Raw genomic sequence first — 27,235 nt, 5'->3', positions numbered from 1 at the left:
GCATAGGTATGCATGCCCCAGTCTCTTCCAAAATCAATACAGCTGAACATTAAGTGTAGAGACAAGAGAGATCATATTTCTTAAACTGATAAAAATCACACAGAAAGGGACTGTTTAAAAAGAAACAATCCACAGCCTTTCTGAAACCCTCTGATAAAATTTCATAAAAACAAACATTTTACTTTTTTCAGAATGATCTGTATATTGGCTGTAGTGACTAGACTGCCGTAGTGACTTTTGTTTCTCTATCTGCAAAGGTAGGAGATCTTTCTAAAGAACATCAGAAATGATGCAAAGATACTGTTAGGAGAGGCTTGAAGAAGTGGAATCTATATTTTTTTGTCTTCTCCAGGATGGAGATGCATTACTTTTTCCTCAAAGACTGATATATGTACAATATATATTTGCAGTTAAAATTGCAACTCAACAGAAACAAAAACCCTGAAACTTTTGATAACTGAAAATATAAATTCATTGTCTTAAATTAACCCACAATATTTTTATGTGCATAATGAAAGAAAATTTTTCTCTTTTATCACAAAGATTCTCACTTAATTCCTAGGCCATTAGATCAACCTCTGCTCAATCAATAAGACACCAGTAGAAAAGGACTAACCTAACCAAGAATGTTCATCACCACCAAGTAAATTCAGCTAAGACCTTTCCTGTGTAGCCCCCTGAATTTCTTGAGTTAGAAAATAGATTACAAAAGTTACTGTTCTTTTTTTTATCAAGAAAATGAATATTATTATTTATACTTCAACTGACTTCTTATCACTTAAATTCACCAGAGCTGTTTTTACTTGTCTCTGCTAGACTGAGGGACTTATCCAAGCTGAATGAACACATATTCCTTCCCTACCTGCCAGTGGTACCACCACAACTTCTGGCATAAAGGTCAGTGGTTAAGGGTTTCAACTGGAAACAAGATGATAGGTGACACCAGTTTGTCAGGTACTTGGAGGCTAATGAGACTGAGCTCTGAAGAGCAGCCAAGACAGGTGTCTTCATCCTAAAGCACTGTAACCATTTGGTGACTAATCTGGTAATGACTCACCACACGTGTACATAGGAAGAGAAAGAGTTTGTAATTTGGCACCTGCTGTGTACACTGAAGCCATTTCTTTACAGAAGCATTCATGGAATATGCATGAGGAGTTAAACTTCATTTTCAAAAAGTTCAAATTTCACTGATTTTCTAGCAAGTTACTTCAAAGCTGTTGTCCTCAAAGGAACTAACTGAGCCAAGAAATGATTCTGAAGAAAGAATCAGAATCACAGACTTTCTTTAGCTTAAGAACACATTGAGATAACTAGCTCCTTCTGTCCTTAACTACAATTTACTGCAACAGCAAGAATTCTCCTTGAGAACATCACAAGACAGTGAAAAGGCAGCAGTGCCCTGGCACCTGTGATTAAAAAGAACATGGTATTTTGCAGAGGACTGGATATAGGAGGGAGAGAATAACCAGAGCCCTTATGGCTTTTCTTTGTTCCTGCTTCAGAAAAATCTTTTGAAGGCCATCACTTGCCAGACAGTAAAAAAAGTTTTCCTGATAGAAAACAAAAAGGCACAAATTACTTAGGGCAGAAGTTTTTAAAACCAGCAGTTGGAAGTCAAGGGGCATGGAGTCTGAACTAGATGCTGTGAAAGCCTACTTTGCTCACATTTGACTGCAAGCAGACCAGAAGCTATCACAAGCAGCAAAAACACTGCTGTAGATAAGTACTAGAATGCAATTATATTCATATTTTGACAATACACAATGAATAAATGTATTACTTATAATCATCATTCACTTCCCACACTAATCTCATGTATGGTAAAACATAGAAATCAAGAAAACAATTCTGCAAATTGCATTTCTTTTCTGTTTTTCATATCCTTAAATTCTTTTGCCTTTCACAGACATGAGATAGCTGCACAGTGGTGTGGGGGATTAGGAAAACAGCAGAGTAGTTCTCTGCAACATTTTAAGAGATGCTTCTGAGCACAAAAACAAATGTCCTACTGAAGACAAGTGTCTGCATCATAATCTGAAGTCTCCAACTCCTTAAGTGTTTTTCAATTGCTACAGATGTACACATTGATGGAAATACAGCACCTAATGAGTTTCCAGCTACTTTGACTGGCCCATCAGCCCTGTTAATAGAATTGTGTTTCTTTCTCTTTTTCACATTGCAAATGTGTTAATGGCTAAAATTTATCTTCCTCCAGCACAACTCTGACCAGCTAACCTAACAACTCACAATGTAACCCCAGAGTGGCTTGAAATGCTAAAATATATAGGCTAGGACAACTCATTTGCTTCCTCTTCATAATTCAGGCAATGTACTTCTCCTACCCTTTACATTGCAAAAACTACATCTTTTCCCCATTCAGAACAGGTCAAGGGGCAAAGTTTACACACTGTATTCTCACAGTTTTGAGAACTGGTGTGGTTCAGAAACCAAATTACTTACTCCCTAGACATATTGCTTAGGTCTAGTTCCAGAATATCAGCAAAACATTCCAAGTCAGTACAGTACACAAAACCAACAATATTCACATACAGGAGGCCAAATTACATACTGATATTACCACCTACCTGCTAATATCACATATGTGTGCTCACATACCCCTTCTAAAAATAAACTCTGTTTAACTGATAAACAGAGTTGATAGCTGAATGTCCCTTTTAATATGCAGTTATGGATTTAAAGAACAATCAATGCATTGTACTTCTTCCCTCTTGTCTTAATTATTGTTCTGCATAGTTACAAATGATGAATAAGGAAGAGGAAAATTAGAAGGCAAATTAATTCCTTAATCTATTCAGAAAACACTGTAGGATTATACAAACATACACAGAATTACTCATAGAAGAGCTATATATGCAAACTGTAACAGAAGGAAAAATAATTGGTATGCAGGAAAAATAAATGTTAGTAACCAAAATGAATATTTTATCTTCTACAATAACAGCAGCCTTAACCAATTACCAATTTAGATAGCAGATATCTACAAAATCAATGCACTCAACTGTCAGGCTGGTTTGAGGCATCCTCAGTAAACACTACAGCATAAAATGAAATTTTTAAAAAGCATACAAAGAAGTTTTTATTAAGCTATAAAAATAACAAATGTCCACCAATTTAATTTCTTTGTCTTGAATAAAAAGAAAATAGAAAGTTTTGGTTTTTTTACATTTAACATTTAACTTGCCTCATTTTTACATTAGTATGTTGATCAGTCATGGTTGTATAACCATGAAATTCTTCAAATAATTATTTTTAATCATTAGTTGAAATAGAAGCCATAGTCCATTTTCAGTAATGGCACAAGTAACTTTCCTCTGTGAATATTGCTGGGGGAACAAAATAGTAAAAGTATGTAGTTGCATGTGGCTGTGTAAATAAATATGTGTATGAAGAAGGAAGAATTCCCACTGCCACACTAAAACATTTTATATATATGTTGTCATCGCCTTGTCAAGATCTGGCAATACCACCTTAGTTACATATTACAGATCTTATCATTCAGAGGGAACAGAACATTCTGAGTGCGCCTCAGAGTGACATGGAAAAGCTCAAGGCATGGGCTTTTGTTTGTTTGTTTTGAAGCTCTGGTTTCTGATTATCTGCTCAGGATGCCCCAGCTTTTCAATGTTCCCTTTTAAGTCCTAATAATTGCAAAATAATATTCTGAAGATAGCGACAGAGCCAGAAACGCTCATTGCTGTTCACACAATGAAACAAGATGAATGACTTGCCCAACGTCATGCCAGAATTAGCAGAAATGGCAAAAAACACAAAGGAGTCTCCCAAGTGCAAGTCAAGTGCTTTACCCATAGCAATATTCTTACACCTAAAGTGCACGACTAATCTGACCTTGCCTGCTCAAATAATATTTCTAAAGCTCAAGTTCTATTGTGACAGTTAACATTTCTTCCTATTAATATTTTAAATAGGACTTTACTAATCCAGCCAGTACAATAAACAATACAAATCTTCCTAAAATGTGAATTCTTAACACTTAAGACTTACAATTGCTGGGTAACTTTAAAAAAATCCTGCTCTTATTCAGCTTGGCCTAAAATGAAATAGAATAAAAACATTCATTATTTTAAAAAACCTTGCAGATGAAGACTCTGAATGACTTTAAAATAAGCTCTGAAATGCATGAACTTTTCAGAGCTTATTCAAACTTAATCCCTTTAAATATTTGAAGCATACAACGTTGCAAACCTGCTGACTTCAGTGTAAAAACAAAGGAGTAGATATATGATGTGCTTTTTACTTGTACCCCTCAGCCACCTGTAAAAGGCAAAGACAGATCCAATAGGAAAAAAAAAATTAAGGGGAGTTTGCTGCCCTTGAGAGACACAACTAGAAATACTGAGACATACACAATAGGACAGCCAGATGAGGAGGATGAACCCCAAAACATAGCAACTCCACACCATAAAGCAGGCCAGTAGGACTTCCTTCAGAACATAGCAGTGGATGTTTTTTGAATCACACAAAAGGTGAAGCTGACCAAGTGGTGGCACACAAATAAGGATATGCAGAGAAAACACTCATCGTGGATGCAGACTGCTCAATGGAACAATGCAGAATATTTTCATCTCTTCTGAGGAAACATGCCTCACCTCTTTTTTTGATACTTATGTCAACTTTGAGCAGTGGGTGAGAAAACCATCTGATCACTGGGATTGTTACACCTGCTGTAGACATTCTGCAGGCTGCACATCAATTTCGTACCTTTCAAAAGGTACTAAATTTGGAAGTACCCCTTTCAAAACCCCACAATGCTTGTAGCAAGCTATTCTGTCAACCACTGCAGCATCTTTGATTAATATTTCCAATGGGAAAGTTGTTTGCAAAAATACTTTTGTGTTTCAAAATCCCGGTAAGAAGAAAAAAAGGTGTGAAATTAAAGAAGCTTTTAAAGTCCACCAGAAGTATAGACATTAGTTCAAAAACAGATGTGTACTTCTCTGCCCGAACACTTGCTTTGCCTTGTAGAATAAAGACATTGTTTTAGTTGGTCTGCTCTTTGGTGGATTTACAATGTCACAGTATTGTATGTCAAAGGAAAAACAAACAAACACATAATCCTCTGGTAATTCAGGAAATCATCTATAGTTTTCAGGTTTAGGTTTTCAAACTGGATATTTCAGATTCTAATTGAAAGTAGTGCAGCAAATGCAAAACAGAGAAATTCCTTCAGATAACATGTTTACCTGCAACAGCAGATAAGAATATGTGAAAAAAGAAACAGTTTGTTTCCTATTCATGGGGAGATGCACTTACAGTGCCATTTGAAACACTGTCATAAGTACCTTTACACAAGCTAGAGCTTGACTGCTTTCATAAATACACATTTATATTTTTAACTTACACCCAAAGCCCCAGTTTCTGGCTGTAACAGTAGCAATCCACATCAGCACTTTCCACCCTCCAGTAAAACTGAGCAAACACTCCAGCTCCATCACTCACAATCATCTTGGAAGCATATCACAGAATACGCTCGTTGCTTGCATCCAAATTTTGCCTTCCTAAAATAGAATAGCTTGTTCTAGTCATTGATGCAAAAAATACGTTTTTACAACCAACAGTTGTACAGGAACCTTCCAAGCTCTCAGCTGAAATGCTATCACTGGCATTGGCCACGCAGATACAAGGCAGCGCAAGGCAGAGCTCGACCCGAAGAGCGCAGACACAGCAGACAAGGCAAAACGTGTTCAGCAAGGGGATCTCATTTTCCCCGTGGAAAAGAGAGGTTCAATGAGTCAAGGCAATGCCTGCACAGGTGCAACACTAGCTCACAAGGAGCCCTGAGATCCCACTTTGATAGTTCACGTGTGTCAATCACTGTAAATGTTCCTCCAGGTCAGCAGAGAGTCCAAAATGGAATTCAACTTTCACAAATTCTAGTCTTATTTCTTAAGTATAAAACTGCTTTTTTTCTCCTTTCCTGTTAGCCACAATAAGAATAAAGCACGGAATAGATGATATGCAGGGGTTGCCCTGAACAGACATCAGAGTAGTTCATCTTGTTCTGTCTTTAGTAGCTGGCAGTGATCAATGTCTCAGAAACACTGAAAATTAACTTGCTTCTAAATAAGGTTTTGCCTCTCCAGACAAAAAAACTTAAAGCAATACAAAAGATTATAAGTGCAATAGGAATAACGTGTCAGTGGGATTCCCACCTATGTTTAAATCTGAATATGAAGATTTCCCTAGTCAGCCTCCCTCAATTTACACATGCACAGACACCCTACATGCATTACTGAAAGACTGCTTATGAGTATTGGCAGCTACTAATGCAGTTGCATTAAAAAAGGCAAGGAAGTAGTTGATGGGAGAGAGAAGGAAAGGATAAAAGGACAAGAAGGAATTACATAAATATAGAAGATGTGATCCCAAGTCCAGTAAAGTCAATGGAATGATTCATACTGATTTCAGAAGTTAGGAGAGACGAAGTCTGCAATGGCAGAAAACAGATTTCAGCCCCAACGGTAGACATGTTTTTCCTCCATAAGTTCTACAACAGAGGCCATGATGTTTTTATCTAAAGGAAATCATCTATAACAAGATTGTTACAGCCCATTTTGTTTCTTTTTAAATGGCTCTGGCAGCTTTTCCTAATATGTGATATGGGAAATATTTTGTTTTATTTCCCCCACCTTATCTCCTAAAAAAAGTTTCTGTGCACACACGCTCATGTCCCCCAGACTGAGTTAGTGGCTGCACTATCACAGTCCTTGGGGATAATGAAAATAACATCAGCTGTGAATTATGTGTCCTGCTTGAAAAAAGGGGCATAAGTGACTACTTTGAAAAACTACTTAGCCTTTCACCACATTCCAGTTAGAGATGAGAAAAGGAACACAGTCAGCAGTCTTTATCCTGATGACCGTTCCAGTAGGAGTTATCACCAAGAAAATAATTAATGCAGGATTAAAGCTCCATTTGAACCCAGCAACACATTCAAATGCACACTATATTCAGACGGTGAGATGGAACAATGACACTTTCTTTCAGATCTTTGCAGAATAGGAAAAACGTAAAGTCTGAGAATATTTCAAGGGTGTCATCAGTCAGCAGCACCACTAGTCTGCAAAAATACTGTTTTTCATGACATAAAAACCAATGCATCGAAAATTCTTTGTTGTGTCATTGCAAAAACTTCTTGGCTGCACAATTTATGATTAGCACTTAGGAATAAAACCCTGAGCTGTTCTTGACTTTTGATTCCATCTACATGGAGCTCAATAGACTATATACTGCACATGACCAAGCATAACTAAGTTAGGTACTGTGCCCAGCCAAGTTAGCTCTAGCACCCCCAAACCAGTGCCACTTATATCACATAACCAGCAAGAACCTAGAAATCCTATTTTATAAGGAGCATACATAAGCATTTTAACTAGGATTTCATTACCTATTTTGGCTCCAAATATTGTGTTGTGCTAATAAATATAATCTGTCAGCACAGATGGGGAAAAATAAGAACTAACAAGCAGAAATATTTCCCAAATAGTTTAAGGCTAAAGCTATCATTGAAGCTTTCCTTTGCCTTTCTGGTAACATAGATACAAGAGCACTGTCCTGAGGCCTGAGACCAAGTAAATGAAGCTGACGGGAAACAAGACAGCAATATTACAAAAACTTCACCATGGACTGCTTTTTACTATGCACTTTTTACAGACAGAACATCAAACTAGTCCATTTTCTCAGGTACTCTCACCACAACATGGGTACTTAGCAATGCTATGGGATGAACAGCACCAGGGAACACAATTTGCCATTTAGCTACAAACTCCAGAGACAACTCTTGCCTTAAAGCTGCTGCCTCAGGAACTCTTCCAGTTCCTCCCTACCATTATGCCAGATCTCAACATAAATATGCTTGCATGCCAATACACAAACACACAGTCATTCCATCTCAAAGGTATGGATCTCCATAAATATAGATTTTTGCAACACAGGTACTGTGAAGATAAATGCCATTGCTGGTGTCACATTCAGTCTGGAGGGAATGGCCCAAGACACGGTGAAGAGAGAACAACTGCTTGACAGAAGTACCTGCCAAGTGGCAGTGAACTTCCCTTTCTTGGCTTCAACCCTTGGCAGTTCACAAGCACAAGAAACTGCTGGCATGCAGGTAAAGCCTTCACTGCCCTCTGGAAGCAGTTTCTGCGGCAGAAAAGTAAGTGGAGGGATGGGATGGGAATTTTGTTGGGAATGAGATAGGCAGGCAGCTGCATACACAAAACAGGGTAGTCAAGGGTGGCCAGAAGCACATCTAAGTTGTTTTGGTGAGAAGGTCAAGGACAGGAGGAGAACCTTACACCTGCCCACCTATGAGCTGGTTTAGCTGCCATGAGAGACTCCTCAGCAAACTGTATCAGGATATTCCTGTGTGAACTCACGCTCAGCTTTGTGCCATTTAGACCCAAAACACTTTTAGCCAGGCTACTCTGCCTTTTGCCAATCACACTTTTTAAAAGACACTTGTTTATTTATAAACAGAGGTAGATTACCAAGAAGGATTTGCAGTAACAACTGTGTTTCTGAGCACTTCTAAATTTTTATTCTAAATCTCACAAAACACCTCTCTTCACAGTTTTAAGAAAATTCCAATGATTCTAAAAGAAGAAGCAGACAACAAACATGTGCCTTGCACAGCACTCAACCATTTTTATGCTCAATCACGGAGGCAATAATTGATGAAGACCTGCACCAAATCACCAACCACCTCCTACCTTGCCCCTTACTCTTTTGTGCTAGAACAAGTGCTTCCCTCACTCCTGGTGAAATCAATCTCATTCTTTGTCAAGATGCTGGGAATAAGGGGGATCAGTAAAAAGACAGCTGCTAGAAATGGCTTTGAGTCCTTTCAAAAACATTTATGAGGTAGAGATTGGCCTCCTTAGCCCTGTCATGAGTTTCTCCTTAATAAAGTTCAGCTCCTGCTCCTATGTGCTTTGAATCTCTTAGTATTGAAATAGTTTTAAGAGGCAAGGTAAACATTTACATACAAGGAGACAAGCAGTGCAAACGCATCTGGCCTCGTTTTTGTGCAGGTCACCACGTGACAGACCCAGCAGAGATTACTCAGCACTCAGTCATGAAAAACAGAGATCCCTTCAAGGAGCAGCCTTATCAACTGACAACTGTGGACTGGCCAATTGTATTTCATCAGCCCATTATTCACTGTAAATGTGTGAAAAATCCATCTGGTTTTATTTCTCTGTATGCACAAGGTATGAAAGGAAACAAAAACCTGTCTAAGCAAAAAGCAAGAGCATGACAAGAATATTGTTATGGTAAGACCTCATTCTCACAGCTCAAACAGTCTCTGTTCCCTCTGCCTCACACAGATGTTTGCTAACACAATAGAAGGTCCCTCTCTCACATCAGATAAACCAAAATACCACTCTGTGATAGTACAAGACAACATAGTGACTGGAATTGAGTAACAGACAGCCTAGAAATATTTAATTCATCCTGGACTTAGAGTTACTTGTCCCAAACAAGTAACTTGATGGGTAATCAGCCTGTCTACATGAAAAACAAGGAAAGCAGTGTGGGTTTCTGAGCAGGATTTTGGAAGAGGTGAAGGTTTTTACACCAGAAATAGCAAGTCAAAGACTTGACTCCTCAAACACAAAATCAGTATCAGTTGTACTTCTAGCATGGAAAAAGAAAATAATGCAAAATAGTAATGCAGGGTAGGACTGGTTTATAACTGAGGAGAATTTGACTTAGCCTGTCTTAGCTACATAGAGCACATGGCCATTGTACCAGGAGGCCTATGGACATAGACACAGTACCCGTACCTCAGCAAGAAATGCTGACGAAGTTTATTTCAGCTAAAAGCCTATGAGATATGATCAACTTATGTGCAGAGCTATATTAAATATTAAGCCCCGAATGTTTCGGGGTGTGTCCTGCCTGGCTTCATCTGGCCTCGCTGCTGGACCAAAGGCGGCAGCTGTGGCGTTTTTCACCCCAGAGATGCCTCTGGCTGGCTGGGTGCTGCAGCTGGGAGCTCAGAACAAGTCCAGGCAAAGTAGGAACTCAGTTTTACCTCTGGTGGAAAAGGTTCAGACGGTGAAGAGAAAAGGAGCGGGTTCTGCCGAGGAGCTTAGATCCAGAGTTTTATTGTAGCATGGTAGATTTCTGAATCTGGCAACAGCTCCAGACAGACAGAACGGAGACAGAACGCAGACAGAGCCCCGGCCGCATGGTCTCGTGTCCTTTTCAAGCCCCGGGGACAGGGGGAGGGGAGGGACGGTGAGGGCCAACCAGGTGTGAGCAGGGGAAGGCTCAGGGGATGTGGACGCTGGGACAAACCAATGAGCCCAGGCCTGGGGGGGTATCTGCCAATCACACGACGCCTTGCTGGAAGGTACCAGGCAGGAGGGCAAAAGGGGGAGGGGGAAAGGTTGGCATCCTTGAGGGGAATGGGATAGGTGAGACAGGAAATGGCGACACACTGCAACACAGAGCAAGGTAAGAATATTATTTATAGTCCATGCAAGACTCTGAGAATCCTTTTTAGGAGGGGGAAGAGAAAGACATGAAAAAAGCTTCTACTTGGCCACATTTTCCCTTTTCTTCTCAAATGGAATGTTTATAAAATGCATCTTTTAATATGATTTCCAAAATCCTTCCTAAACTACACAATCTAACAGCTATGTGTAGTTTGTCATTACTAGCTTTCTCTTCATACTTCCTTCTTTAAATATTGTGCAAGATTTGGCTGTTGGCTAATATGAGTAAAGTAGCTTTATTGCTGATACAAAAACCATTTCCTAACAGACAAAAGTAATAGGAATTTTGGAATAGGTTCAAAACTGGTCAGACCCTCTTCTTACTAGAAGCTGAATTACTTCTGCATGTTCAGCTGAGAGAAGTCTAGGGAGGGAGATGCTCTGGTACTGAGAACATTTCCAGCCACAGATCATACTCTTCAGTGCAGACCAACTTTCACATTGCAGAACGGGCTGAGTGTTCAGGTGGTGCTCAAAACCCCCCAGGAGCACTGAAAAAAGAACTGCCTCCCAGTACTAGGAAGTTATATTATAAGGAATGAAGCTTTTTACGTATCCATGTACAAGGACATGGATATGTAACAAGGGAGTACATCCCCTTGTTATTTTACCTTGCAAACTATATTTGAAGTTACCACTGAATTTTTGCTGTGATGTGAATGGGAAGTGGTTGTAAACAAAAAGGATTCTGCCTCAAAACTTGGGACCAAGCTGGAAACAGTTAGAAACAGGCACCATTCTAGTCATACACCACAAATATTTACTCCCTTATGTGAGCTGAGAGTGTGACACACAATCTCTAATAGTTTGTGGTCCCCACAAAGAGATTGCAACTTCCTGAACTAAAATACTAATTTAGAGTTAGACTTTTCTTCACACCATGACTCCTCTGCTCTTTCTGGGAATTATGGAGATTTTAAAATATTACTAATTCTCACTAGCAGATGGTAGTAGCACTTTGTCAGAGCATTATTACATTTAAATTAACACTTCGGAATTTTAATGCAATGGCTCCATGACTTACTTCTCAAACCCTTCCATAAAAGGGCCATTTCAAAGCTTACATCTACAACCGCTGCCATCCCTCTGGCTTCCATCCATTTTAAGAAGTGGCCTTTGAAATTGCAGTATTAAAAAATGATAAAATACTTTCATATCCTAAATGGTCAGGGGGAATTTGTGAAATGAACCGCAACAAGAAACCTCTGTTGTATTACTAAAACAATGCCGACAACAAAATACATCTCCGTGGTCCCTACTCCTGAATCTCTTTTAAAAAACCCAAATGCTGGTTACTTCTGAGGAGTAGACATTTGTTTACTCACTGCAGATGCCTGGAGGTGAGAGCAAAAGAAGTTGGCACACGCTTGTTCTGAAGGGAGGATTAGTCACAATGAAGGGATGAGGGCATCGGGGATGTTTCCAACAGCTTCCAAAGCTCCAACACCAGAAATTTCAATATTCTACTTGTTACTCCGAGTTAGTGGTACAAAATGATGCAAGGACCTTGTTTATAGAAAGTTAGCCCCTCTCTCCCTTTCATGTTGTCTATGGAAGTCTGTAAACCTAGTATTTTCTGAAAACACTTGTACTCCTTACTTGACACAATACAAAGAGCCAATTAATTCTAGCCTCAGGGACATTTGGCAGTCTTACAAAAAATGGGGGGGAAAATGCATCCCTTTAAAAAATGCTAAAAAAACTCCAACCCCACAGTACTTTAATGAAGAGACTTTTTTTTCTTTTTTTTTTTTTTTAATTACTAAATCCTGAGAAGATGATTTTCAGCAATAGCAGTTTCCAAATGCTATCATTATCTACCTTTCCCCAAGGAAGTATTTACTTCGCAATTCCATACATCATTCCCTGTTATTAGAGATCATTGTTCTCAAACAGAAAAATATTCTAAAAAACTACTGTCCCAATTCTTGATGTGTCTCATTTATAGGAAACACAAGCCACTGGCTGTGCCTTCGCTGCCTTGAATGGGGGTTGGACAAGGTTGATGTTGACAGAAAACCAGACCAAATGAGGACACATGCCACGAGATAAGTGTGAAAGGAGATCCACTCACCACTCTGGAGCTCCACTGAAGAAAGGTGTAACTTTGAAAGCGAGCTATGCAGCTATTTGAGATGAGGAGAAAGCTAGCACTCGCCCCCTCATTCCATGGAAGTCACAGCAGGCTGTGCATCCAGAAGCAGGCTGCATTATTGACCCTTTCCTCCCTCCCTAAATTAGGTCAAAAGTCAATGGAGCAGAAGCTGTGGCTGTGTGCACCCCTTCCTCCTATTCACCAGCCACAGAAGCTGAGTTTAAAAGGAGGCATGGCACAGACCTGCCTATGAAAGTAAATGCTGAGAGAGTGTCAAGGCACAGGAAGGTACAATACACTCAGAGTTACCCTGGGAGGAGAGGAGTGGAAGCTGATACTTCAGTACTCATTGTCTGCATCTGTGTACAATGGCATTAGACAATAAAAAGGTAAAATGGATCTTATTTCTCTGCCAAGTAACAAGGTACAATTATTGGCTGAAAAAACCCAAAAAATTAAGATCTATCCCAGAAATGAAATAGTTTATGGTAAAACTATACAGACTAGACAAGGAGAAACAATCCTATTTTCTAATCTGTAATTTAGTTTCTTTAAAACTTAATATTATCTTCCAGCTATATTGTTCTCAGAGCATCATTTGCATTGTATTACTAAGCTTTTCAGTAATATTTGTGCCATTCCAGTCCCTTCTTCCTCTGGATTTCCCAACTTTTCTCATATGCTTATACATATACCTCCCCTACAAGGCCTGCCCCAAACATAAAGCCCAGTCTCCAAACCAGGTAACATTTCCTGCTATTCCCTGAAGGTATCCTGCACTGCCCATTACTCATGCTAACCCCTCCAAATGTTTCCTGCATCCCTCCACCACCCAGCCAACTCCACCACTGCTGAACACAACTCTCTAATTGTTTTCTAAAGTTCCCACATAGATGGCATCACCAGAACATTCCCCACAGCAGTCCTGCTCCTGGAGCAGTTCTGTGGCACAGAACATGTTTTTTTCCTGTCCACTGCCTTCAGCCCTTTTATTTAACACAGGGCCTATACTCTTTGCAAGGCTGTCAAAAATGGGAGAACTTTTTCAAGTAAACGAGCATGTATCTCATGTATCAAATTTCTCATGTATCTCCAGGATGCAATCCAATTCCAGAACAGGAGAGCTACTTTGAGGAGCTGGATAATAATTTCCCTAGATTATTTCAATAATATTTCCACAGCAATACAAAAACTTCACAGGACTACCAAAGGAGGCTGCAGATAGTTTCAGAATTGCTGACTACATTTATATAATCTCTTTTAAACAAAGTGGGGAATTTTGCTACATATATTGTTCCACTTTCCAAAAAAGGGGTGTTTTCTTCCTACCTAGTCTTCCAAAATTGTACAATGAAATATTTGTCTAAGTGAGACAGAGAGTGAGAATAGGCATAGGCATTACTCCTGTACTAGGTAAACCCAGAGAGGAGCATGGGGGCAGCTGATGAGGTAACAATTGCTTCTATTTGGCCCGTTTTATCAGTGCTACTGGCAATAACATATTGTAAGTAATAATTACAAACACATTGCTGCCCTTCATTTTATGTCAGCTCTTTCACCTCACAGCCCCAGATCAGGAACTTTTGATATCAGCCATGCAGCATCTGCCCTCGCAGGACATCCCTGTAGACATTCCCACCTGCTTTCATCCCCTTGTACCCAAAGTGATCCCTCACAAACATCAATGAGCGAATCTGCCTCTCAAAAGACAGAGTCTCCAGGTGTACAAACTGAGCTGCAGAGAGATCCAACCCTTCTCTTTCACTTCAGCTTCGAATCTCCTGACAGCCAACTTTTTGTTTCATATTTGTACAGCTTCCAGCACAGTGGGGGGGCCAATTCATTACTTGTATTCACGTTATGGCTTCCTGCCTGCAAGCAAAAAGGCTCCCAAATCTTCATGTTGTTACCTAGGGTGGAACGTAATGCCATCCCAAATTAAAGAAAAATCCAGTCAAGTATTTTCAATAGTCCTTCTGATTAATGAATAAGTGTGTATTTATATATTGTAGATACATACATTAATACATACTCCAGTGCTTGCTATCAGCTAGAACAGCTCCAGAATAATAATGTTAAGATATTTAAAGATATTTATAGCAAACGCATTAGTGGATATACTTCAATACTGCTTCAGCATATTTATTCACAAAGAGGAAAGCCAAAGGAAGACTACCTCTAAGAATTATAACCTACTTTTTGAGGTGTATTTGACCTCAAAAGAGGTCAAGTAAGTGGAATTCCAGAGAAATTTCCAGAGAAAAAACAGTTTTACTCAAATAATAGATATCTGTGTTATGGCATGTTTAACTTTTTCCTTACTGGACATTAAAAGCAGATATTTAAAAGCATAGAACACAATGACCATCACAACATCTTGCCATGAGCCTGGAATATGAGAGAGAAATAAACTAACAGAAACAGTGAAAGAGAGCAATAAATGTATTTTATTATGACCTAAAACAGCTATCACTCTTACTTCTATTTAGCAATGCAAGCCCACACTGCCACTACTCTACAGTGGCTTCACTGAGCAAGAACTGTGTCTTTTCTACTGCCTTCTTCCATTTGACAACCCTCCAGTACATGAAATGGTTTTTAAATGTTTCTCCAATGTTTAAGTTGAACACTATAAAGATTGCAAAAAGACAAAGGATAAACAAAAAGAAACATCCTTGCTTAGTAATACTTGGTCTAGAGATACCCCCACTGTGTGCTTTCAGCCCAGCCAGGCAAGTTTTAATACTGACTGTAATCAGTGAGATAACTCTGCAGTGGTGTCTTGGCACCTGAGAAATAGAACTGACATCTCCAAAACATCCCAAAGGCTCAGGAGCCTGAGCTTGACTGAGTTCCTGCATGCTTTAAAACCAAAGCAAGTCTGTCATCAGGTTTGGGTCCCAAACAGATCTGGAGTTGGCATCCCAAGGCAGGGAAGCCCACCCTGTGCAAAGTTACATTTGTCTATTTCAAAACAGGCTTGCAAAATTGATATATCTGTGTACGTTAAAATTTGGCATAGCAAATCCAAGCCTGGCATTCAGGTCTGCTGTTCTGCCATCCTCTGCTCTCTCCAGAGCTCTCATCTGGAGCTGCTTTCCACAGCACTGGAGCGGTGCTATTTGATTTTGATTTATCGCAAGTGAATTATTATAATGAAATCACCAACTCGATTTAAGCCTCTGAGAAAGATATGGTTGGACTAACAAAAAATTGTTCTGCAAAACAAGCAATTACTGTCAGGTTCACTGGATATTGGCCTTAGCAATCCAACTGATTATAGAAAGTTAATGTTTTAAAAAGCAATGAAAAAATAAGGTATTAAATCCTTTAAATCTGCATGAAAGGCTCCAAGAGGAATTTTACAGTTATTTTCACTGCATATTTTATTAGATATGTGATATTTTATTCATGGGTAAAGCAAATATAACAATTAGGAATAATTAGCATTTCAGCACAGAGTGTTATCTACTACATTAAAATACCCATATAACTCCTCATTTAAATTCTTATCCTGACATTTTTTTCCCTTTCTGGTTCAGGACTTTTCCATTGAGCATAGCATTTACAGGAACATTATACAGCTCCCAGAGAAATAGAAACAGACAGAACTAGTGGCTTTTGCCTTTGATATCTTATTTTCTTCCCCTCCTTCCATTTTTACTCATTTTCTTTTTCAATTTCCTCTTGAGTATAGAGCTTGTCACATAAGCCCAGCACAACTTCCGAGTAACTTTTTCCCTTTCATCTTTTCTTTTCTACCCTACTCCCCCACATCCCACAACTAATGTGTATAATGGAAATCTACTTTACATCTAGCCCTGCTCTTACAAATCCATCAGTTTACAGTTGACTAAAACTAGAGTAATAGTCTCTGTACCTCTTCCACCATAACTTTAGTGCTACACAGAAATGCTGTAGTTACTCTATTATCCTTTCTCATTAAGTGTCACTTTTTATGAGCACTTCTCTTTCTTCTTTTTTTTTTTTATATTATTTAATGCAGCACTTACAGCTCTCAGAATATACCTTCCTTGAGCTTTTGTGGTGAGTCCCAGACCAAAGCAGGAAGAAGTCTCTCCAGCTGAAGTGCACTCCACGGTACAATACAGAACATAAAATACCTCCTTCTCTGAATTAAGTATATTATCACTGAAACTAGGACATAAATTCTGAACCTTACAAAATTACAGCAGTGCACAACATCAAACGTGCTCCCTTGCCAGATTTCAGAACTGTCTTCCAAACACCAGCACATTTCATTTACTAACCTTCAATTTCAGCCTGTGTCCTGCCTGTTAGAGAGATCACTTACAACTCTCCAAGTCACATAAGCCTTTATTAATTATCGTGGTTGCAGGCACAGGAGAATCTTTCCCTTAAATCCATCAGTTCTCACAACTTCTTGGCCAACAACAACCAGAAACCAAAGCCTGACACTTGTATAGAAGAATAGCAGAGGAAACTGCCCTGATGGTGCTCCTGGGAAATCCAGAAAGATGCAGCAAGAAAGACACATATTCCTGACTCACTCTTCCTTCCATTTCAGTCTAGATGTTTAAATTACCATGACAATAACACACAACTATATTCTGCCTCTGTAGTGGCTGACAACAGCACTTCCTCTTGCCCAGTGCTGCATCAAATGCCCAAACCAGCTAAAAGCTGTCCCAGAAGGCTTTGCCCAGGCCTTCCTTACCTGATGCTGAGGATGGATTAACCATCACTAACTGATCCAACATGCACTTAGCACACATCCCATGCCACATGTCACACTGCACCCCCTCAGTATTGCACCTTTTCCAACGCAGCCTGCCAGCCTAGATGAGCCAAAGCCATGGTCAACATTACTCCAAAAAAGGCCAACACAGCTCATTTTGGTAACTACTGCAAGCAACAGGACAGCAGCTACGTCCTCATGGACATAACACATGGTGCAGGAGGGTAATGTAGCACCAGAGAAGGAGAGGAAATGCATCTGTGTGCAGGAAGCCCTGTAGGAAGCCAGTGGCTACATGGCAAGCCTGGGGTACAAAATGCATCAAAGAAACATGAGCTGTGATGAGCAGCTCCCAGCCACTCTGTCAGGGTGCCAGCAACCTGCCTGCTGTGCTTTACTCCTGGGCTGTGACAGTCATGCTTGTCTCTTGGCACTTCTAGGTAGCACAAACTTTTTCTGGGGCTCTCATAGATGGGTGTGAGCACGAGCAGAGCCATGAACTGGACTGTAAGGTTTATAGGATGCACAGGTGTGGAGCTGCTTTGACACACAAGCCAAGCCTGATTCTCAAATCAAGGTTTTCTTCAAAATTTCACCAGCTTAGATAACAACTGACTTCTTCTGGAATTCAAATCTAACTGAAAAAAGAAAGTGACAACTGAATTTGCAGATGCAGAAAGGTATCTGAATTTGCCTCATTACTAATGTATCACCTGAAATCAATCTTTGGCACATACTATGTTTCATAATATATGTGCAAAACATGTTCTCAAAGTTTGATCATTTTCATATAATTGCTCAAAATATTAGAATATTATTTCCTTTTCTCATTCGTCACTTGTAAGTCCAAACATCAATGGTAATACCTGTGCCTACTAAGTTTTTAAACACTGAAGATATAAAAAAAAATATGTTTGGAGTGTGTGTAGATGGAAAGAGTGTTACCATCTTCTCATATATAAACCAGTTAATTAAGAAAATTTATTAGAAACTAATAGCCAAATATAACTACGCTTTCACATAAACTGTTTTTAAAACCATTTTTTACTGTGCTGAAAAAAAAATGAAGCAGTAGAGTAGCAGTAACAAAGAGTGAAAATACAAACCTCAACTCAAAAGGGAAAAGCCTCCAATAAATTTCAGCCAAAACCAGGCTGTCATGGCAGATTATAGATAGCTATATATCAAATGGAAGAAAATGATGTAAGTTCAAGTCTATATCTAGGGAGTAACCTAATGGCTTCCAGAAGTCATGTCTTGCCAATACCACTTGCTTTCCAGGGCCAGGGAGTGGAAGAGAACCATACTTAATGCCTTTGTTCATTAAGTTAAATGAACCTTAGTTGGTAGGTTTATGTAGTCACAGTCTTGAAAGATTTTTCTCCAGTGTGTTTTTTCAAAGATGGCATTGTGAGAATAAAGGCTCAGTGCATCCATAAGTAGTCATGTGAAAGCACAGAGCAGCAGCAGTGATTGCCATGTCAGACATTTGTTAGGGCACCACTTGAAAACGGATGGCTGATTTTTTTTTTTTTTTTTTTTTTTACTCTGCCTTTATCAAGGACAAAGAACCTGATATAACACTACTAAGAGTTATTTAAGAACATGAAAAGGAGCTGCCTGCTGCAGTCAGCAATCCACAGGCTCAGTTTAAAATCTCCCAAAGTCAACTTAGCCACTCACCTGGATTATGACAGACTCTGGATCAGGTCCTGATGATGACTAAGAAACACTCCAGAAAGCAGTGACACCTAATGGCAAACATGCCTTTGGATGATGGCAAACCCTAATCTATGGTGTGCAAAGTCATCCCTCTTCAGCTACAGAGTAACTACCACACATTACAGGGCCTGAAGCGCTGCCACAAATCCAAGCACCTGGGAAAGTGTTTCAGAAATAAGGAACACAGAAGCAGAGAGTTTGTCACGCAGGCTGAGCATTTAAGCAGAACGTGGTTACTAATAGAGCTCCTGGCTGCTCAGCCCCAGCACAGTGGGTTCCAGGTCCTCACTCAGAGAGGTGTGTTTAAAATAAGCAAGTAACCTTCTCACATCTTAGAGCAGGGACAACAGGGACCTGAGTGCACCCCTGCAGACTCTACAGGCACACAGAGATTTATTTGGTTTTAATAAATCTGTTTTGCTTGCTTCTCTTGTGCTTTACAAATGTATGTGAGAGTACTGTAATGAACAGTTGGTGGCGTGCACTACATACCTCCTAATGAGGCTTCACCAATAGCACAGCAAATTAAATTCCTATTACCAATTCACAACACAACCCCAGCTGCACTGTAGCACATCAGCTTACAAGAAGAAATGAGACAGGCATCCCACCAAACAACAAGAATCCCTTTCCTTTTTACAGAAAAAAATACATTTTCGTCACCACCAACATCCAGAGAAGAAACAAGCAATAGACCCCATGCTGGAATTGCCTTGATATTATTAACCATGGTACAGAAGAGCTTAAAGGTGTGAGCCAAAACTCGGGACCCAGCAATGCTGGGAACTTGTCCAACAAAAGGAATGCAGCAGTCCTGGCCTACAAAGCTGAGAGGAGTAAGGTAAGGGCAGAACTGATTTTCTTTCTCAGGAAGAAAAACTTTTATCTATAAATATATTAAAACCAGATGTATATGTAGAAGCATATATAATACATAGCTATATCTATTTATGAAACTTCCGTTAAAAATAAAAAAAGCCAAGGGCAGTACACAGTTGACTGTGTATGACTAAAGTTACTGATAAACATAAAAACCAACTTGAGGTAATCCAGGAGGCTGAACTAGATCAGCCTTCAAAAATCCTGTAGAGTGTTTTTTCAGCAAAACTTTTGTACCACACTATGTGCCTGCTGCCCTGGGTGATTTTGCAGCACCCAATACACATATATCTGCCTATGTGTTTCTAGAGACACAATAGGAAATCCATAAGCATGAACAGATGTATTACTGTGAATTTATCAAGGGAAAATAAGGAGCACAAAGTACAAAATATAAAAGCATGAGACTATCAGCAGCAGAAGATACAAAGCATAGGCAAATTGTGCGGTTGACAAGGAATGCCATCTAATCCCTGCTTAATTAAAACACTGTTCTAAACTCCTGTTTAGGGAGTGGGGAGTGTGGGACGACTGATGTATGAAGGAAATATCAGGCAGCGTGGCTAATCTCAAAGACTTGGGAGCTTTCGAGCTACATAAATCAGAGCGACTTTTTGAATAGCCTCATAAAACACAGAATCATTACCATTCCACTCACGACTTTCAGATTCTTCCTAGAGCATACAGATCATTAGGAAACTTCTAAGCAATCAAGTAATGTGGGACTGATGAAATTACTCAATCAATGCATGGGCTGAGAGAAGCAGCATAATACAGGATTGCACAGTTTTGACATGGTAACCCTGCCCCTTTCTTTTTTATCTAAGGGTAAGGAAAATTATAGTGGAGTCGATTCATTTCACCATTTTCACAAGAGTGCTTAATGTAGTCTTTCTGAACTGCCAGTTCCTATTTATAATAGCAGGGCAGCAGAAACATACAGACTATAAGCAGCTCTACCAATGTTTAAAATATGATACAGGAAAACCTTTCTTTTTAAATGTGCACATGTACATATGCACAGACCTTCTCTAGAGCTGAAAACCAGAATCTGTACACAGAAGACAGGAATATGAAAAGGCATTATCATAGATACCAGTCAATGTATCCCTCCCACTGACATCACCAAGTCGTTAATGTCTACTCACTAAATGGTAACATTTTTTTGGCATTGTCTAAGAGAGGACTGATAAAACACTTTGAGACAGAAAGCATCCTTTTACAGGAAACGCATAAAATAAAACATAGGCAAGCAAGAGAGTTTGTGCATTATGTTGAAAAAAGTATGTACTATTAGGAAAAGGGTATGCACAGGTTATTCTTATGTTATTTCTTATGATCATCTGCCCCTCTCAAACATGGGAAAATATTTTCCACTTGAATATCTTAGCACTGCAGAACGAAAAAAAGATAATGCATTTATTCTGTCTGTTGCCTAAGGCATCAGAACTACCACTGGTAGTATTTCTTTTCCCTTGAACTGAGCATTTTGGTTTTTTCTTTGGCTTTTTAAGTTCTTCTGTAGTTAATTTCTTCATAGAGTACCCTGCTACTGTTTTTTCTCACTCATTTAAACAAATACAGTTTATTACTTATGCCTAAATATTTATATTTTATACATAAATGTATTTTCTTCAAGTGGAAGAAAGCAAAAAGGGACCAAAAGATCAGGTCACAAAATACAGTGGTGTTATTTGGGGCCAAATTTTCATCTGTGAGCTGTACAACTTGGAATATTTAGCTGGGTACTCATTTACTGTTAGTTCTGATTTCAGGTAATTTATTTTCAGAGTATTCATTTTAGTAGATGTACAGCTCTGTGTACCAGTTATATAGTTTGCCATTTTCATGGCAGCATAAAGCAGTCTATAAAAAGAGCTAATCCCCTTGTCAACTGTACTAATTGTCTCTCAAGACAAATTGTGTGAGAAGCAACTGCTTTGGTTCTGCTAGTTTGGGTTGTTGGGGTTTTTTTTGCTTTCAGTGAGAATTCACTGCGTTGATGTATCTAATCACTAACAGCGTTATTGAAAAAAATAATTAAAATGTGTTGCATTTATCAAATAAAATTAATAAAACAAATAAATTTTCGTTAACACGAGGGGAGAAAAGCTTTGACAGCAGTGCAAAGGCACACGGCTTTCCCAGCAGCGCTGCCTTAGCCAGGAGGATGGGCGACAGTGGATTGCAAAGAAACTCCTGATATGCTGCACAGTCAAAATTTCCCCCCAAATCCTAGGATGTAACCGTTTGTTACAAGCTCTTAGGAAAGAAACCCTAAGACGTAACTGTCTCCTAGTGTCGCTTTAAGAGTCTGCAACTGGGAAGAATTTAAAAAGTCCTTCTCCCTTTAAAAGGAGGGCATAGAGCGCTACCTCCCCGTGCAGTATTTGCTGCTCCAGTCTCACACAACCAAAAGGACTGACCCCTGTAAAGTTGCGGTACCTAAGGGCAGCGCTGGCTTCTGGGCTTGGGGACAGCAACACGGAGGGCTGGCGCACCGCTGCCCCAAAATCGCTCCTGCGGGAAAGCTCCTGACGGCCGCGCTTTCCAAACGCTCTCCCCGCTTCCCCTTGCACAGAAACCCGCTACGGATCCCCACGACAAGCACCGGCAGACATATTTATAAAGCCAACCCCGGGGAGAGCGGCAGCTGCCCCACAGCCGGGGCCGGCACCGCCCCAGGACCCTCCCCGAAGCCCCGGCGGGACCCTGCCCCGAAATGCCCCTTCCCCGGGGCAGCGCGGCGCCGGCCGCCCGTCCTCCCGCCCCCGCTCCGCCTGCGTGCGGTGCCTGCAGATGGGCGAGCGGCCGCGGGGGAAGCGCCCTCCTCTCCCTCCCAGCGCATCCCCGGCCGGCGCAGGGGGCCGCCCGCTCTCGCCGGCCGCGGGAACCGAGCGCCGCTCGCCAGCGCTTCCCAGGGATGCGCCCGCCGAGAGGGAGGGAGGGAGGGCAGCCGTGCCGGAGAGGGCTCGGGATAACGGGGAGCGAGGGGGCACGGGCGGCGGGCAGTGCGGGCAGCGCCGTGCTCCGGCGTCAACCCGAGCTGCCCCCTGCCCTTCCCGGGGCGGAGGGGAGGCCGCTGCCCTTGCCGGGAGCGGCGGCTCCGGGAGGCGCAGACGGGGCCGGGGAGTGGCGGACGGGCAGGGGGTGCCGGCCGACCGGAGCCCCCCGCCCCCGCCCGCGGCAGGGGAAGCGCTCACGTTGCCAAACCACCTGTTCCGCCGCGGGAGAGGAAGGCGGGAGGGGGGTGTGAAGGAAGGAAAAGTGCGCGGGGTGGGGGCTTCGCGTGGCTGTCACCCTGGTGTGAGGAACACGGGGAGGCGTGGGGTGTCCCCCGGCCGAGGGCGAGCCGGGGCAGGCGGAAGGCAGGCTGGAGCTGAGGGGCGGCGGGGAGGAACCGGGGAAGTGCCCGAGCCCTGGGCGCCCCCATCATCAGCCTCATGAAAACCTCAAGGTCTAAAGCACGCACATACCCTGCCGCCAAGAAACCTTTACACAGCGCGGTAGGGGAAAAAGAGGACGCCTGAGGTCCTGGTGGAAAGCAATCATAAGAGAGGACTAAACAACAAGAAAAAGCAAGCGAGGAAGCGATAAAAGATAATGGGGGCTACGGGGGGAGGGGGGAAAGCCTTCCAAGAGAGGAAAGGTTGCAAAGGAGAGCTGGAAAAGTGTCCAGCAGCACCAGCAGGCGCAGCACCCCCTTACCGATATGAATGATTGAATCTGCAATCGTCGCTTTCCAGGTTCGAGTCCAACAGACGGACACGACCAGGATGAGGGAGAAAACTTCCATCTCCTCCGGAGGTCCAGGCTTTATAACAACAGATCTCTTCGCCAAACGGTGCTGCCGCGGAGGACAGCGCAGCGCAGGAAGCCCAAGAGTTTGAGGTGCAGCCGGAGGAGCGTGTAAATCCCGATGGCTGGCGCAGAGCCGCGGCTGGTCAGGGAGCGAGCCCGGGGCTCCGAGCGCTTCTCTCCTCGGCGAAACCCCGCGTCACTTCGCGGGGCTCCTGGGCAGCACCAGAATTGCTGGGAGCGCCGGCAGCAAATCCATCCAGCCCGGGCGCCGCCGCGGGCAGCAGACGCCTCTGCTGGTCAGACAATCCCCATCCTTCCGCCGGGTCCAGGGATCCGCTCGGTCCCGCTGCTGCACAGCAACTTCCAACCCACACCACGCACACGCTCACACACAGACACAGACACACAGACACACACACGGGCAGACAGGCACACGCGAGCAGACACCCACAAACCCTCTTGGCCAGAGAAGCCCCAGGAGCCCGCAGCAAATAGCTCGCCTTCAGCGAGGTGGGAGGAGCGGGCGACCGAGGGAGCAGGCGATCCCGCTCCCAGCAGCCAGATTCCTGCAGGAAAAGCCTCCCCGGAGGCCAAAAAACAAAGTGAACTTCAAGGTAATGCAGATAGTAATGCAGCGATTTCCCCCCACCCTTCGCTCAGAAAAATCGCTTCCCACAACTGGAGGAAAAAAAAAATAAATCTGCCAATGGAGCCCAGCGTGCTGTCTCTGTCGCGCAAGGTGGTGGTTGGACAGGGCAGAAGCGAGAGGAGGAGGAGTACCCGGAGCGAGGCAGAGGAAGGCAGATGATGGTCTGCAGGTTGCTTTTGGATCTTGCTTTGCTGGTGGGATGCAGAGAGAGCTGGCAGCTCCAGCACCAGCCAGCACGTTGCCTAGAAATGGATCACCTAGGAGAAGGAGAGAGAGCGAGAGATAAGTGCTATCAGCCAGAGAGGGAGAAACAGAGAGAGCGAGCGAGTGAGAGCGCTTCTCTCTAATAACCACCTCCTCCCCCTATCTGCAATACAAGGGAGAAACAATATAGAACCCTCGTCTCCCTTGAAATCTTCAGCTGGGACTAAGGAACAGACATAGGCAAGAGTGCATCCAGCCTAAAAATACATCGGGGGAGGGGGGAGAAAAAATCTTTTTGAAGTGTTATGCTCAGTTTAAAATAATTAAAAAAAAAAAAAAACAAAACCACCCCATTTATTTAACCTTGTAACTCCACTGTGGGGATCAAGTTCAAAGCTAGATGGGTACTTCTGCTTCTCAGTCTTTGACAACTGAGTCAGGGACATTACTTGAAGGGGAAAAGGAAAAAAATAATCAGGGACACCTGGCCTCTAGGGGAAAATGAAGACCTAAAAATCTATTAATATTACTTTAATTATCTATGTTCTTGATAGAATTTTGCACAGCTCTTTAAAGCAGTGAATTAGCTTTTTTCTTCCTCTCTCTTTAGGTAATGGAGAAATTTCTATGGGAAACATTTAGAGCACACTTTTCATGCTCAGGGTTCTATGAATTCATTAACCGATTAATCCTCAGACTTCTCGTGCTGTAGTTAAATACATTATCCCCATTACACAGACAGAGAATTGTACAGAGAGGTTAAGTATGTTCCTACAAAACAGTCTAAATCCCCACTTTATGTCTTAATACACTTTTTTCTGACTTTGATTTTTCTAGTCCCACCAGAAACAGGAAGGAGAAATCAAAGAATTGCTCATAACATAGCAGTTTATATCCTAAACTCACACAAACCATTGATAAGTCCTGGTAGTCAACAGATCAAAAGGTTGATCAACCCATTTTCTTCAGAAGAAATCTCTTTTGAAGGCATCTTCTTAGTTATAACACTTGTTAGTTCATCATACCCAACTTGTAAATTTCTCCTCTTTCTCCTGACTTGCGTATGTCTTCTTTCAGCTGTGGGACTGGTTGGCAAAAACAGTTGTATGCCTATAAAATTTAAGGATTTAGTTCAAGAGGGAGAAATAAGCTTTTCAAGAAAAGCTAAACTAAACCAGTGGCAAGATAATTGACTCTACCAAAAGAAAAACAAAAACAAGCGAAAGCAAAGTAGCCAACACCACCAAGAAAAAGCACCAGCAGCATATTGACTTTGCTTAGGTCCACCTTGGCAGGAGAGAACTTCTCTATAAATGGTAGCACCCAAAATGCTTTAAGCCCAATCCAAAGCACAAGTCAGGGCTCATCTTTTCACAGGTTAGAATGGACTCTCTCTTTTCTAAGTGCTGAAACAAATCACAACTAGAATTGCTTTAGAAACAAACGAAAAGGTATGTAAAGATAACAATAGATGAGCAGTGTGAAGCTAAAGTCTCACAAATTATGTCACTCACATGCTGCATTTGTCCCTATCATCTGTACAAGTCACAGATCTGTTATCAATAAGGGCAAACAGTAAAAAAGAGTGGGTTTTTTCCCTACAAATGACAGTTTATGCATAATATCAGTGAATGTAATGGGCATTAATTTTACAAGTAATAAACTCCAATTAATCTGAGAAACTTCTGGAGCTGCTTGAGTCATTATTACTTCTTCACAAAAGAAGAGAGTTCACAAGAAATGTTAATTCACTTCTTTGGGGGGCATGTCAGAGCAGTATTCTTTAATAATTGTACAATGACAGTAGGCAGAATAGGAAATGCAATGGAACCCTTTGGAAAATTATAACTTTTAAATCCTCAGTTTAGATATTACTAAGAATTCAAGGCCTTATCTAGGAACCAGATATCCTTACTGACTCTTTAAAGCATATAGTACCCTGAACTGGCCACACTAAATGGAATTTTTTGCAAAAGTCTGTAGACACATATAAAAGAATACAAGAGGCAGCCAAGAGTTTGTAGCTCACAAATACCCTCTAATTAAAAAAATTATTTCCAGTGGAGCTCAAAATAACAATTCCAGTGATAAAGAATACCATGTGAAAATTTGAAAGAGACTTAAGTAAATTTTAAAAATGAATTGAAATAAAATTACTTTAAATAATGAACACATTGTTGACTTAATATACATCCATCCCAGAGATAAAGTAATTTTCCCTTCCATTCTCTTTAATACTCATTAAAAACAAAAACTCATGTCACTCATTCTAACAGAGTGAAAAAAAATCTCATGCTATGTGGCTAGCTCAAGGTATCATAAAAATATTGAGAAAGAATAGTTGTCTTTTCTATTCAGATACAAAAAAATTGCCAAAAATTAAAGCTAGGGGAAAGAAAGAATTTCAGAACCGAGTTACCAATACTGGGAACATATCCTAAAAATAATAGGCACATCCAGGCCCCTAAAAAGCCATAAGCACCGAGCTCGGGGCTTCAGTGACAGCTGCCTCAGGCACTGTGGAAGCTCAAGTCCCACAGGTTTCAGCCATGCCAGTGTTCCTTCACTGCATCTTCCCTCCCAAACACCCTCAGTTCCATCAGCATCACTCCAGCTCC

The 27,235-nt window shown here is 41.3% G+C and overlaps 1 protein-coding gene across 7 annotated transcripts in view; it reads right to left on the bottom strand.

Annotated features, from left to right (window-relative positions):
- GRID2 (glutamate ionotropic receptor delta type subunit 2) overlaps positions 1–23,804 on the bottom strand; it is a 681,167-nt gene extending 657,363 nt beyond the window's left edge. For all 7 annotated transcript variants that reach the window (XR_013182016.1, XR_013182018.1, XR_013182020.1 and 4 more), the window contains exon 1: positions 23,672–23,804. Coding sequence is in view for 2 of the 7 variants with exons in the window: in XM_054633768.2 (XP_054489743.1) it covers positions 23,672–23,759 (88 nt within the window). In the remaining 5 variants the exon portion in view is untranslated. The remainder of the gene's footprint in view (positions 1–23,671) is intronic.
- Between the last annotated feature and the right edge of the window lie 3,431 nt (positions 23,805–27,235).

The sequence above is a fragment of the Agelaius phoeniceus genome, chromosome 4 (genome assembly GCF_051311805.1).
Source record: "Agelaius phoeniceus isolate bAgePho1 chromosome 4, bAgePho1.hap1, whole genome shotgun sequence".
Taxonomy (NCBI): Eukaryota; Metazoa; Chordata; class Aves; order Passeriformes; family Icteridae; genus Agelaius; species Agelaius phoeniceus.
This window is presented reverse-complemented; position numbering and strand designations above follow the sequence as displayed.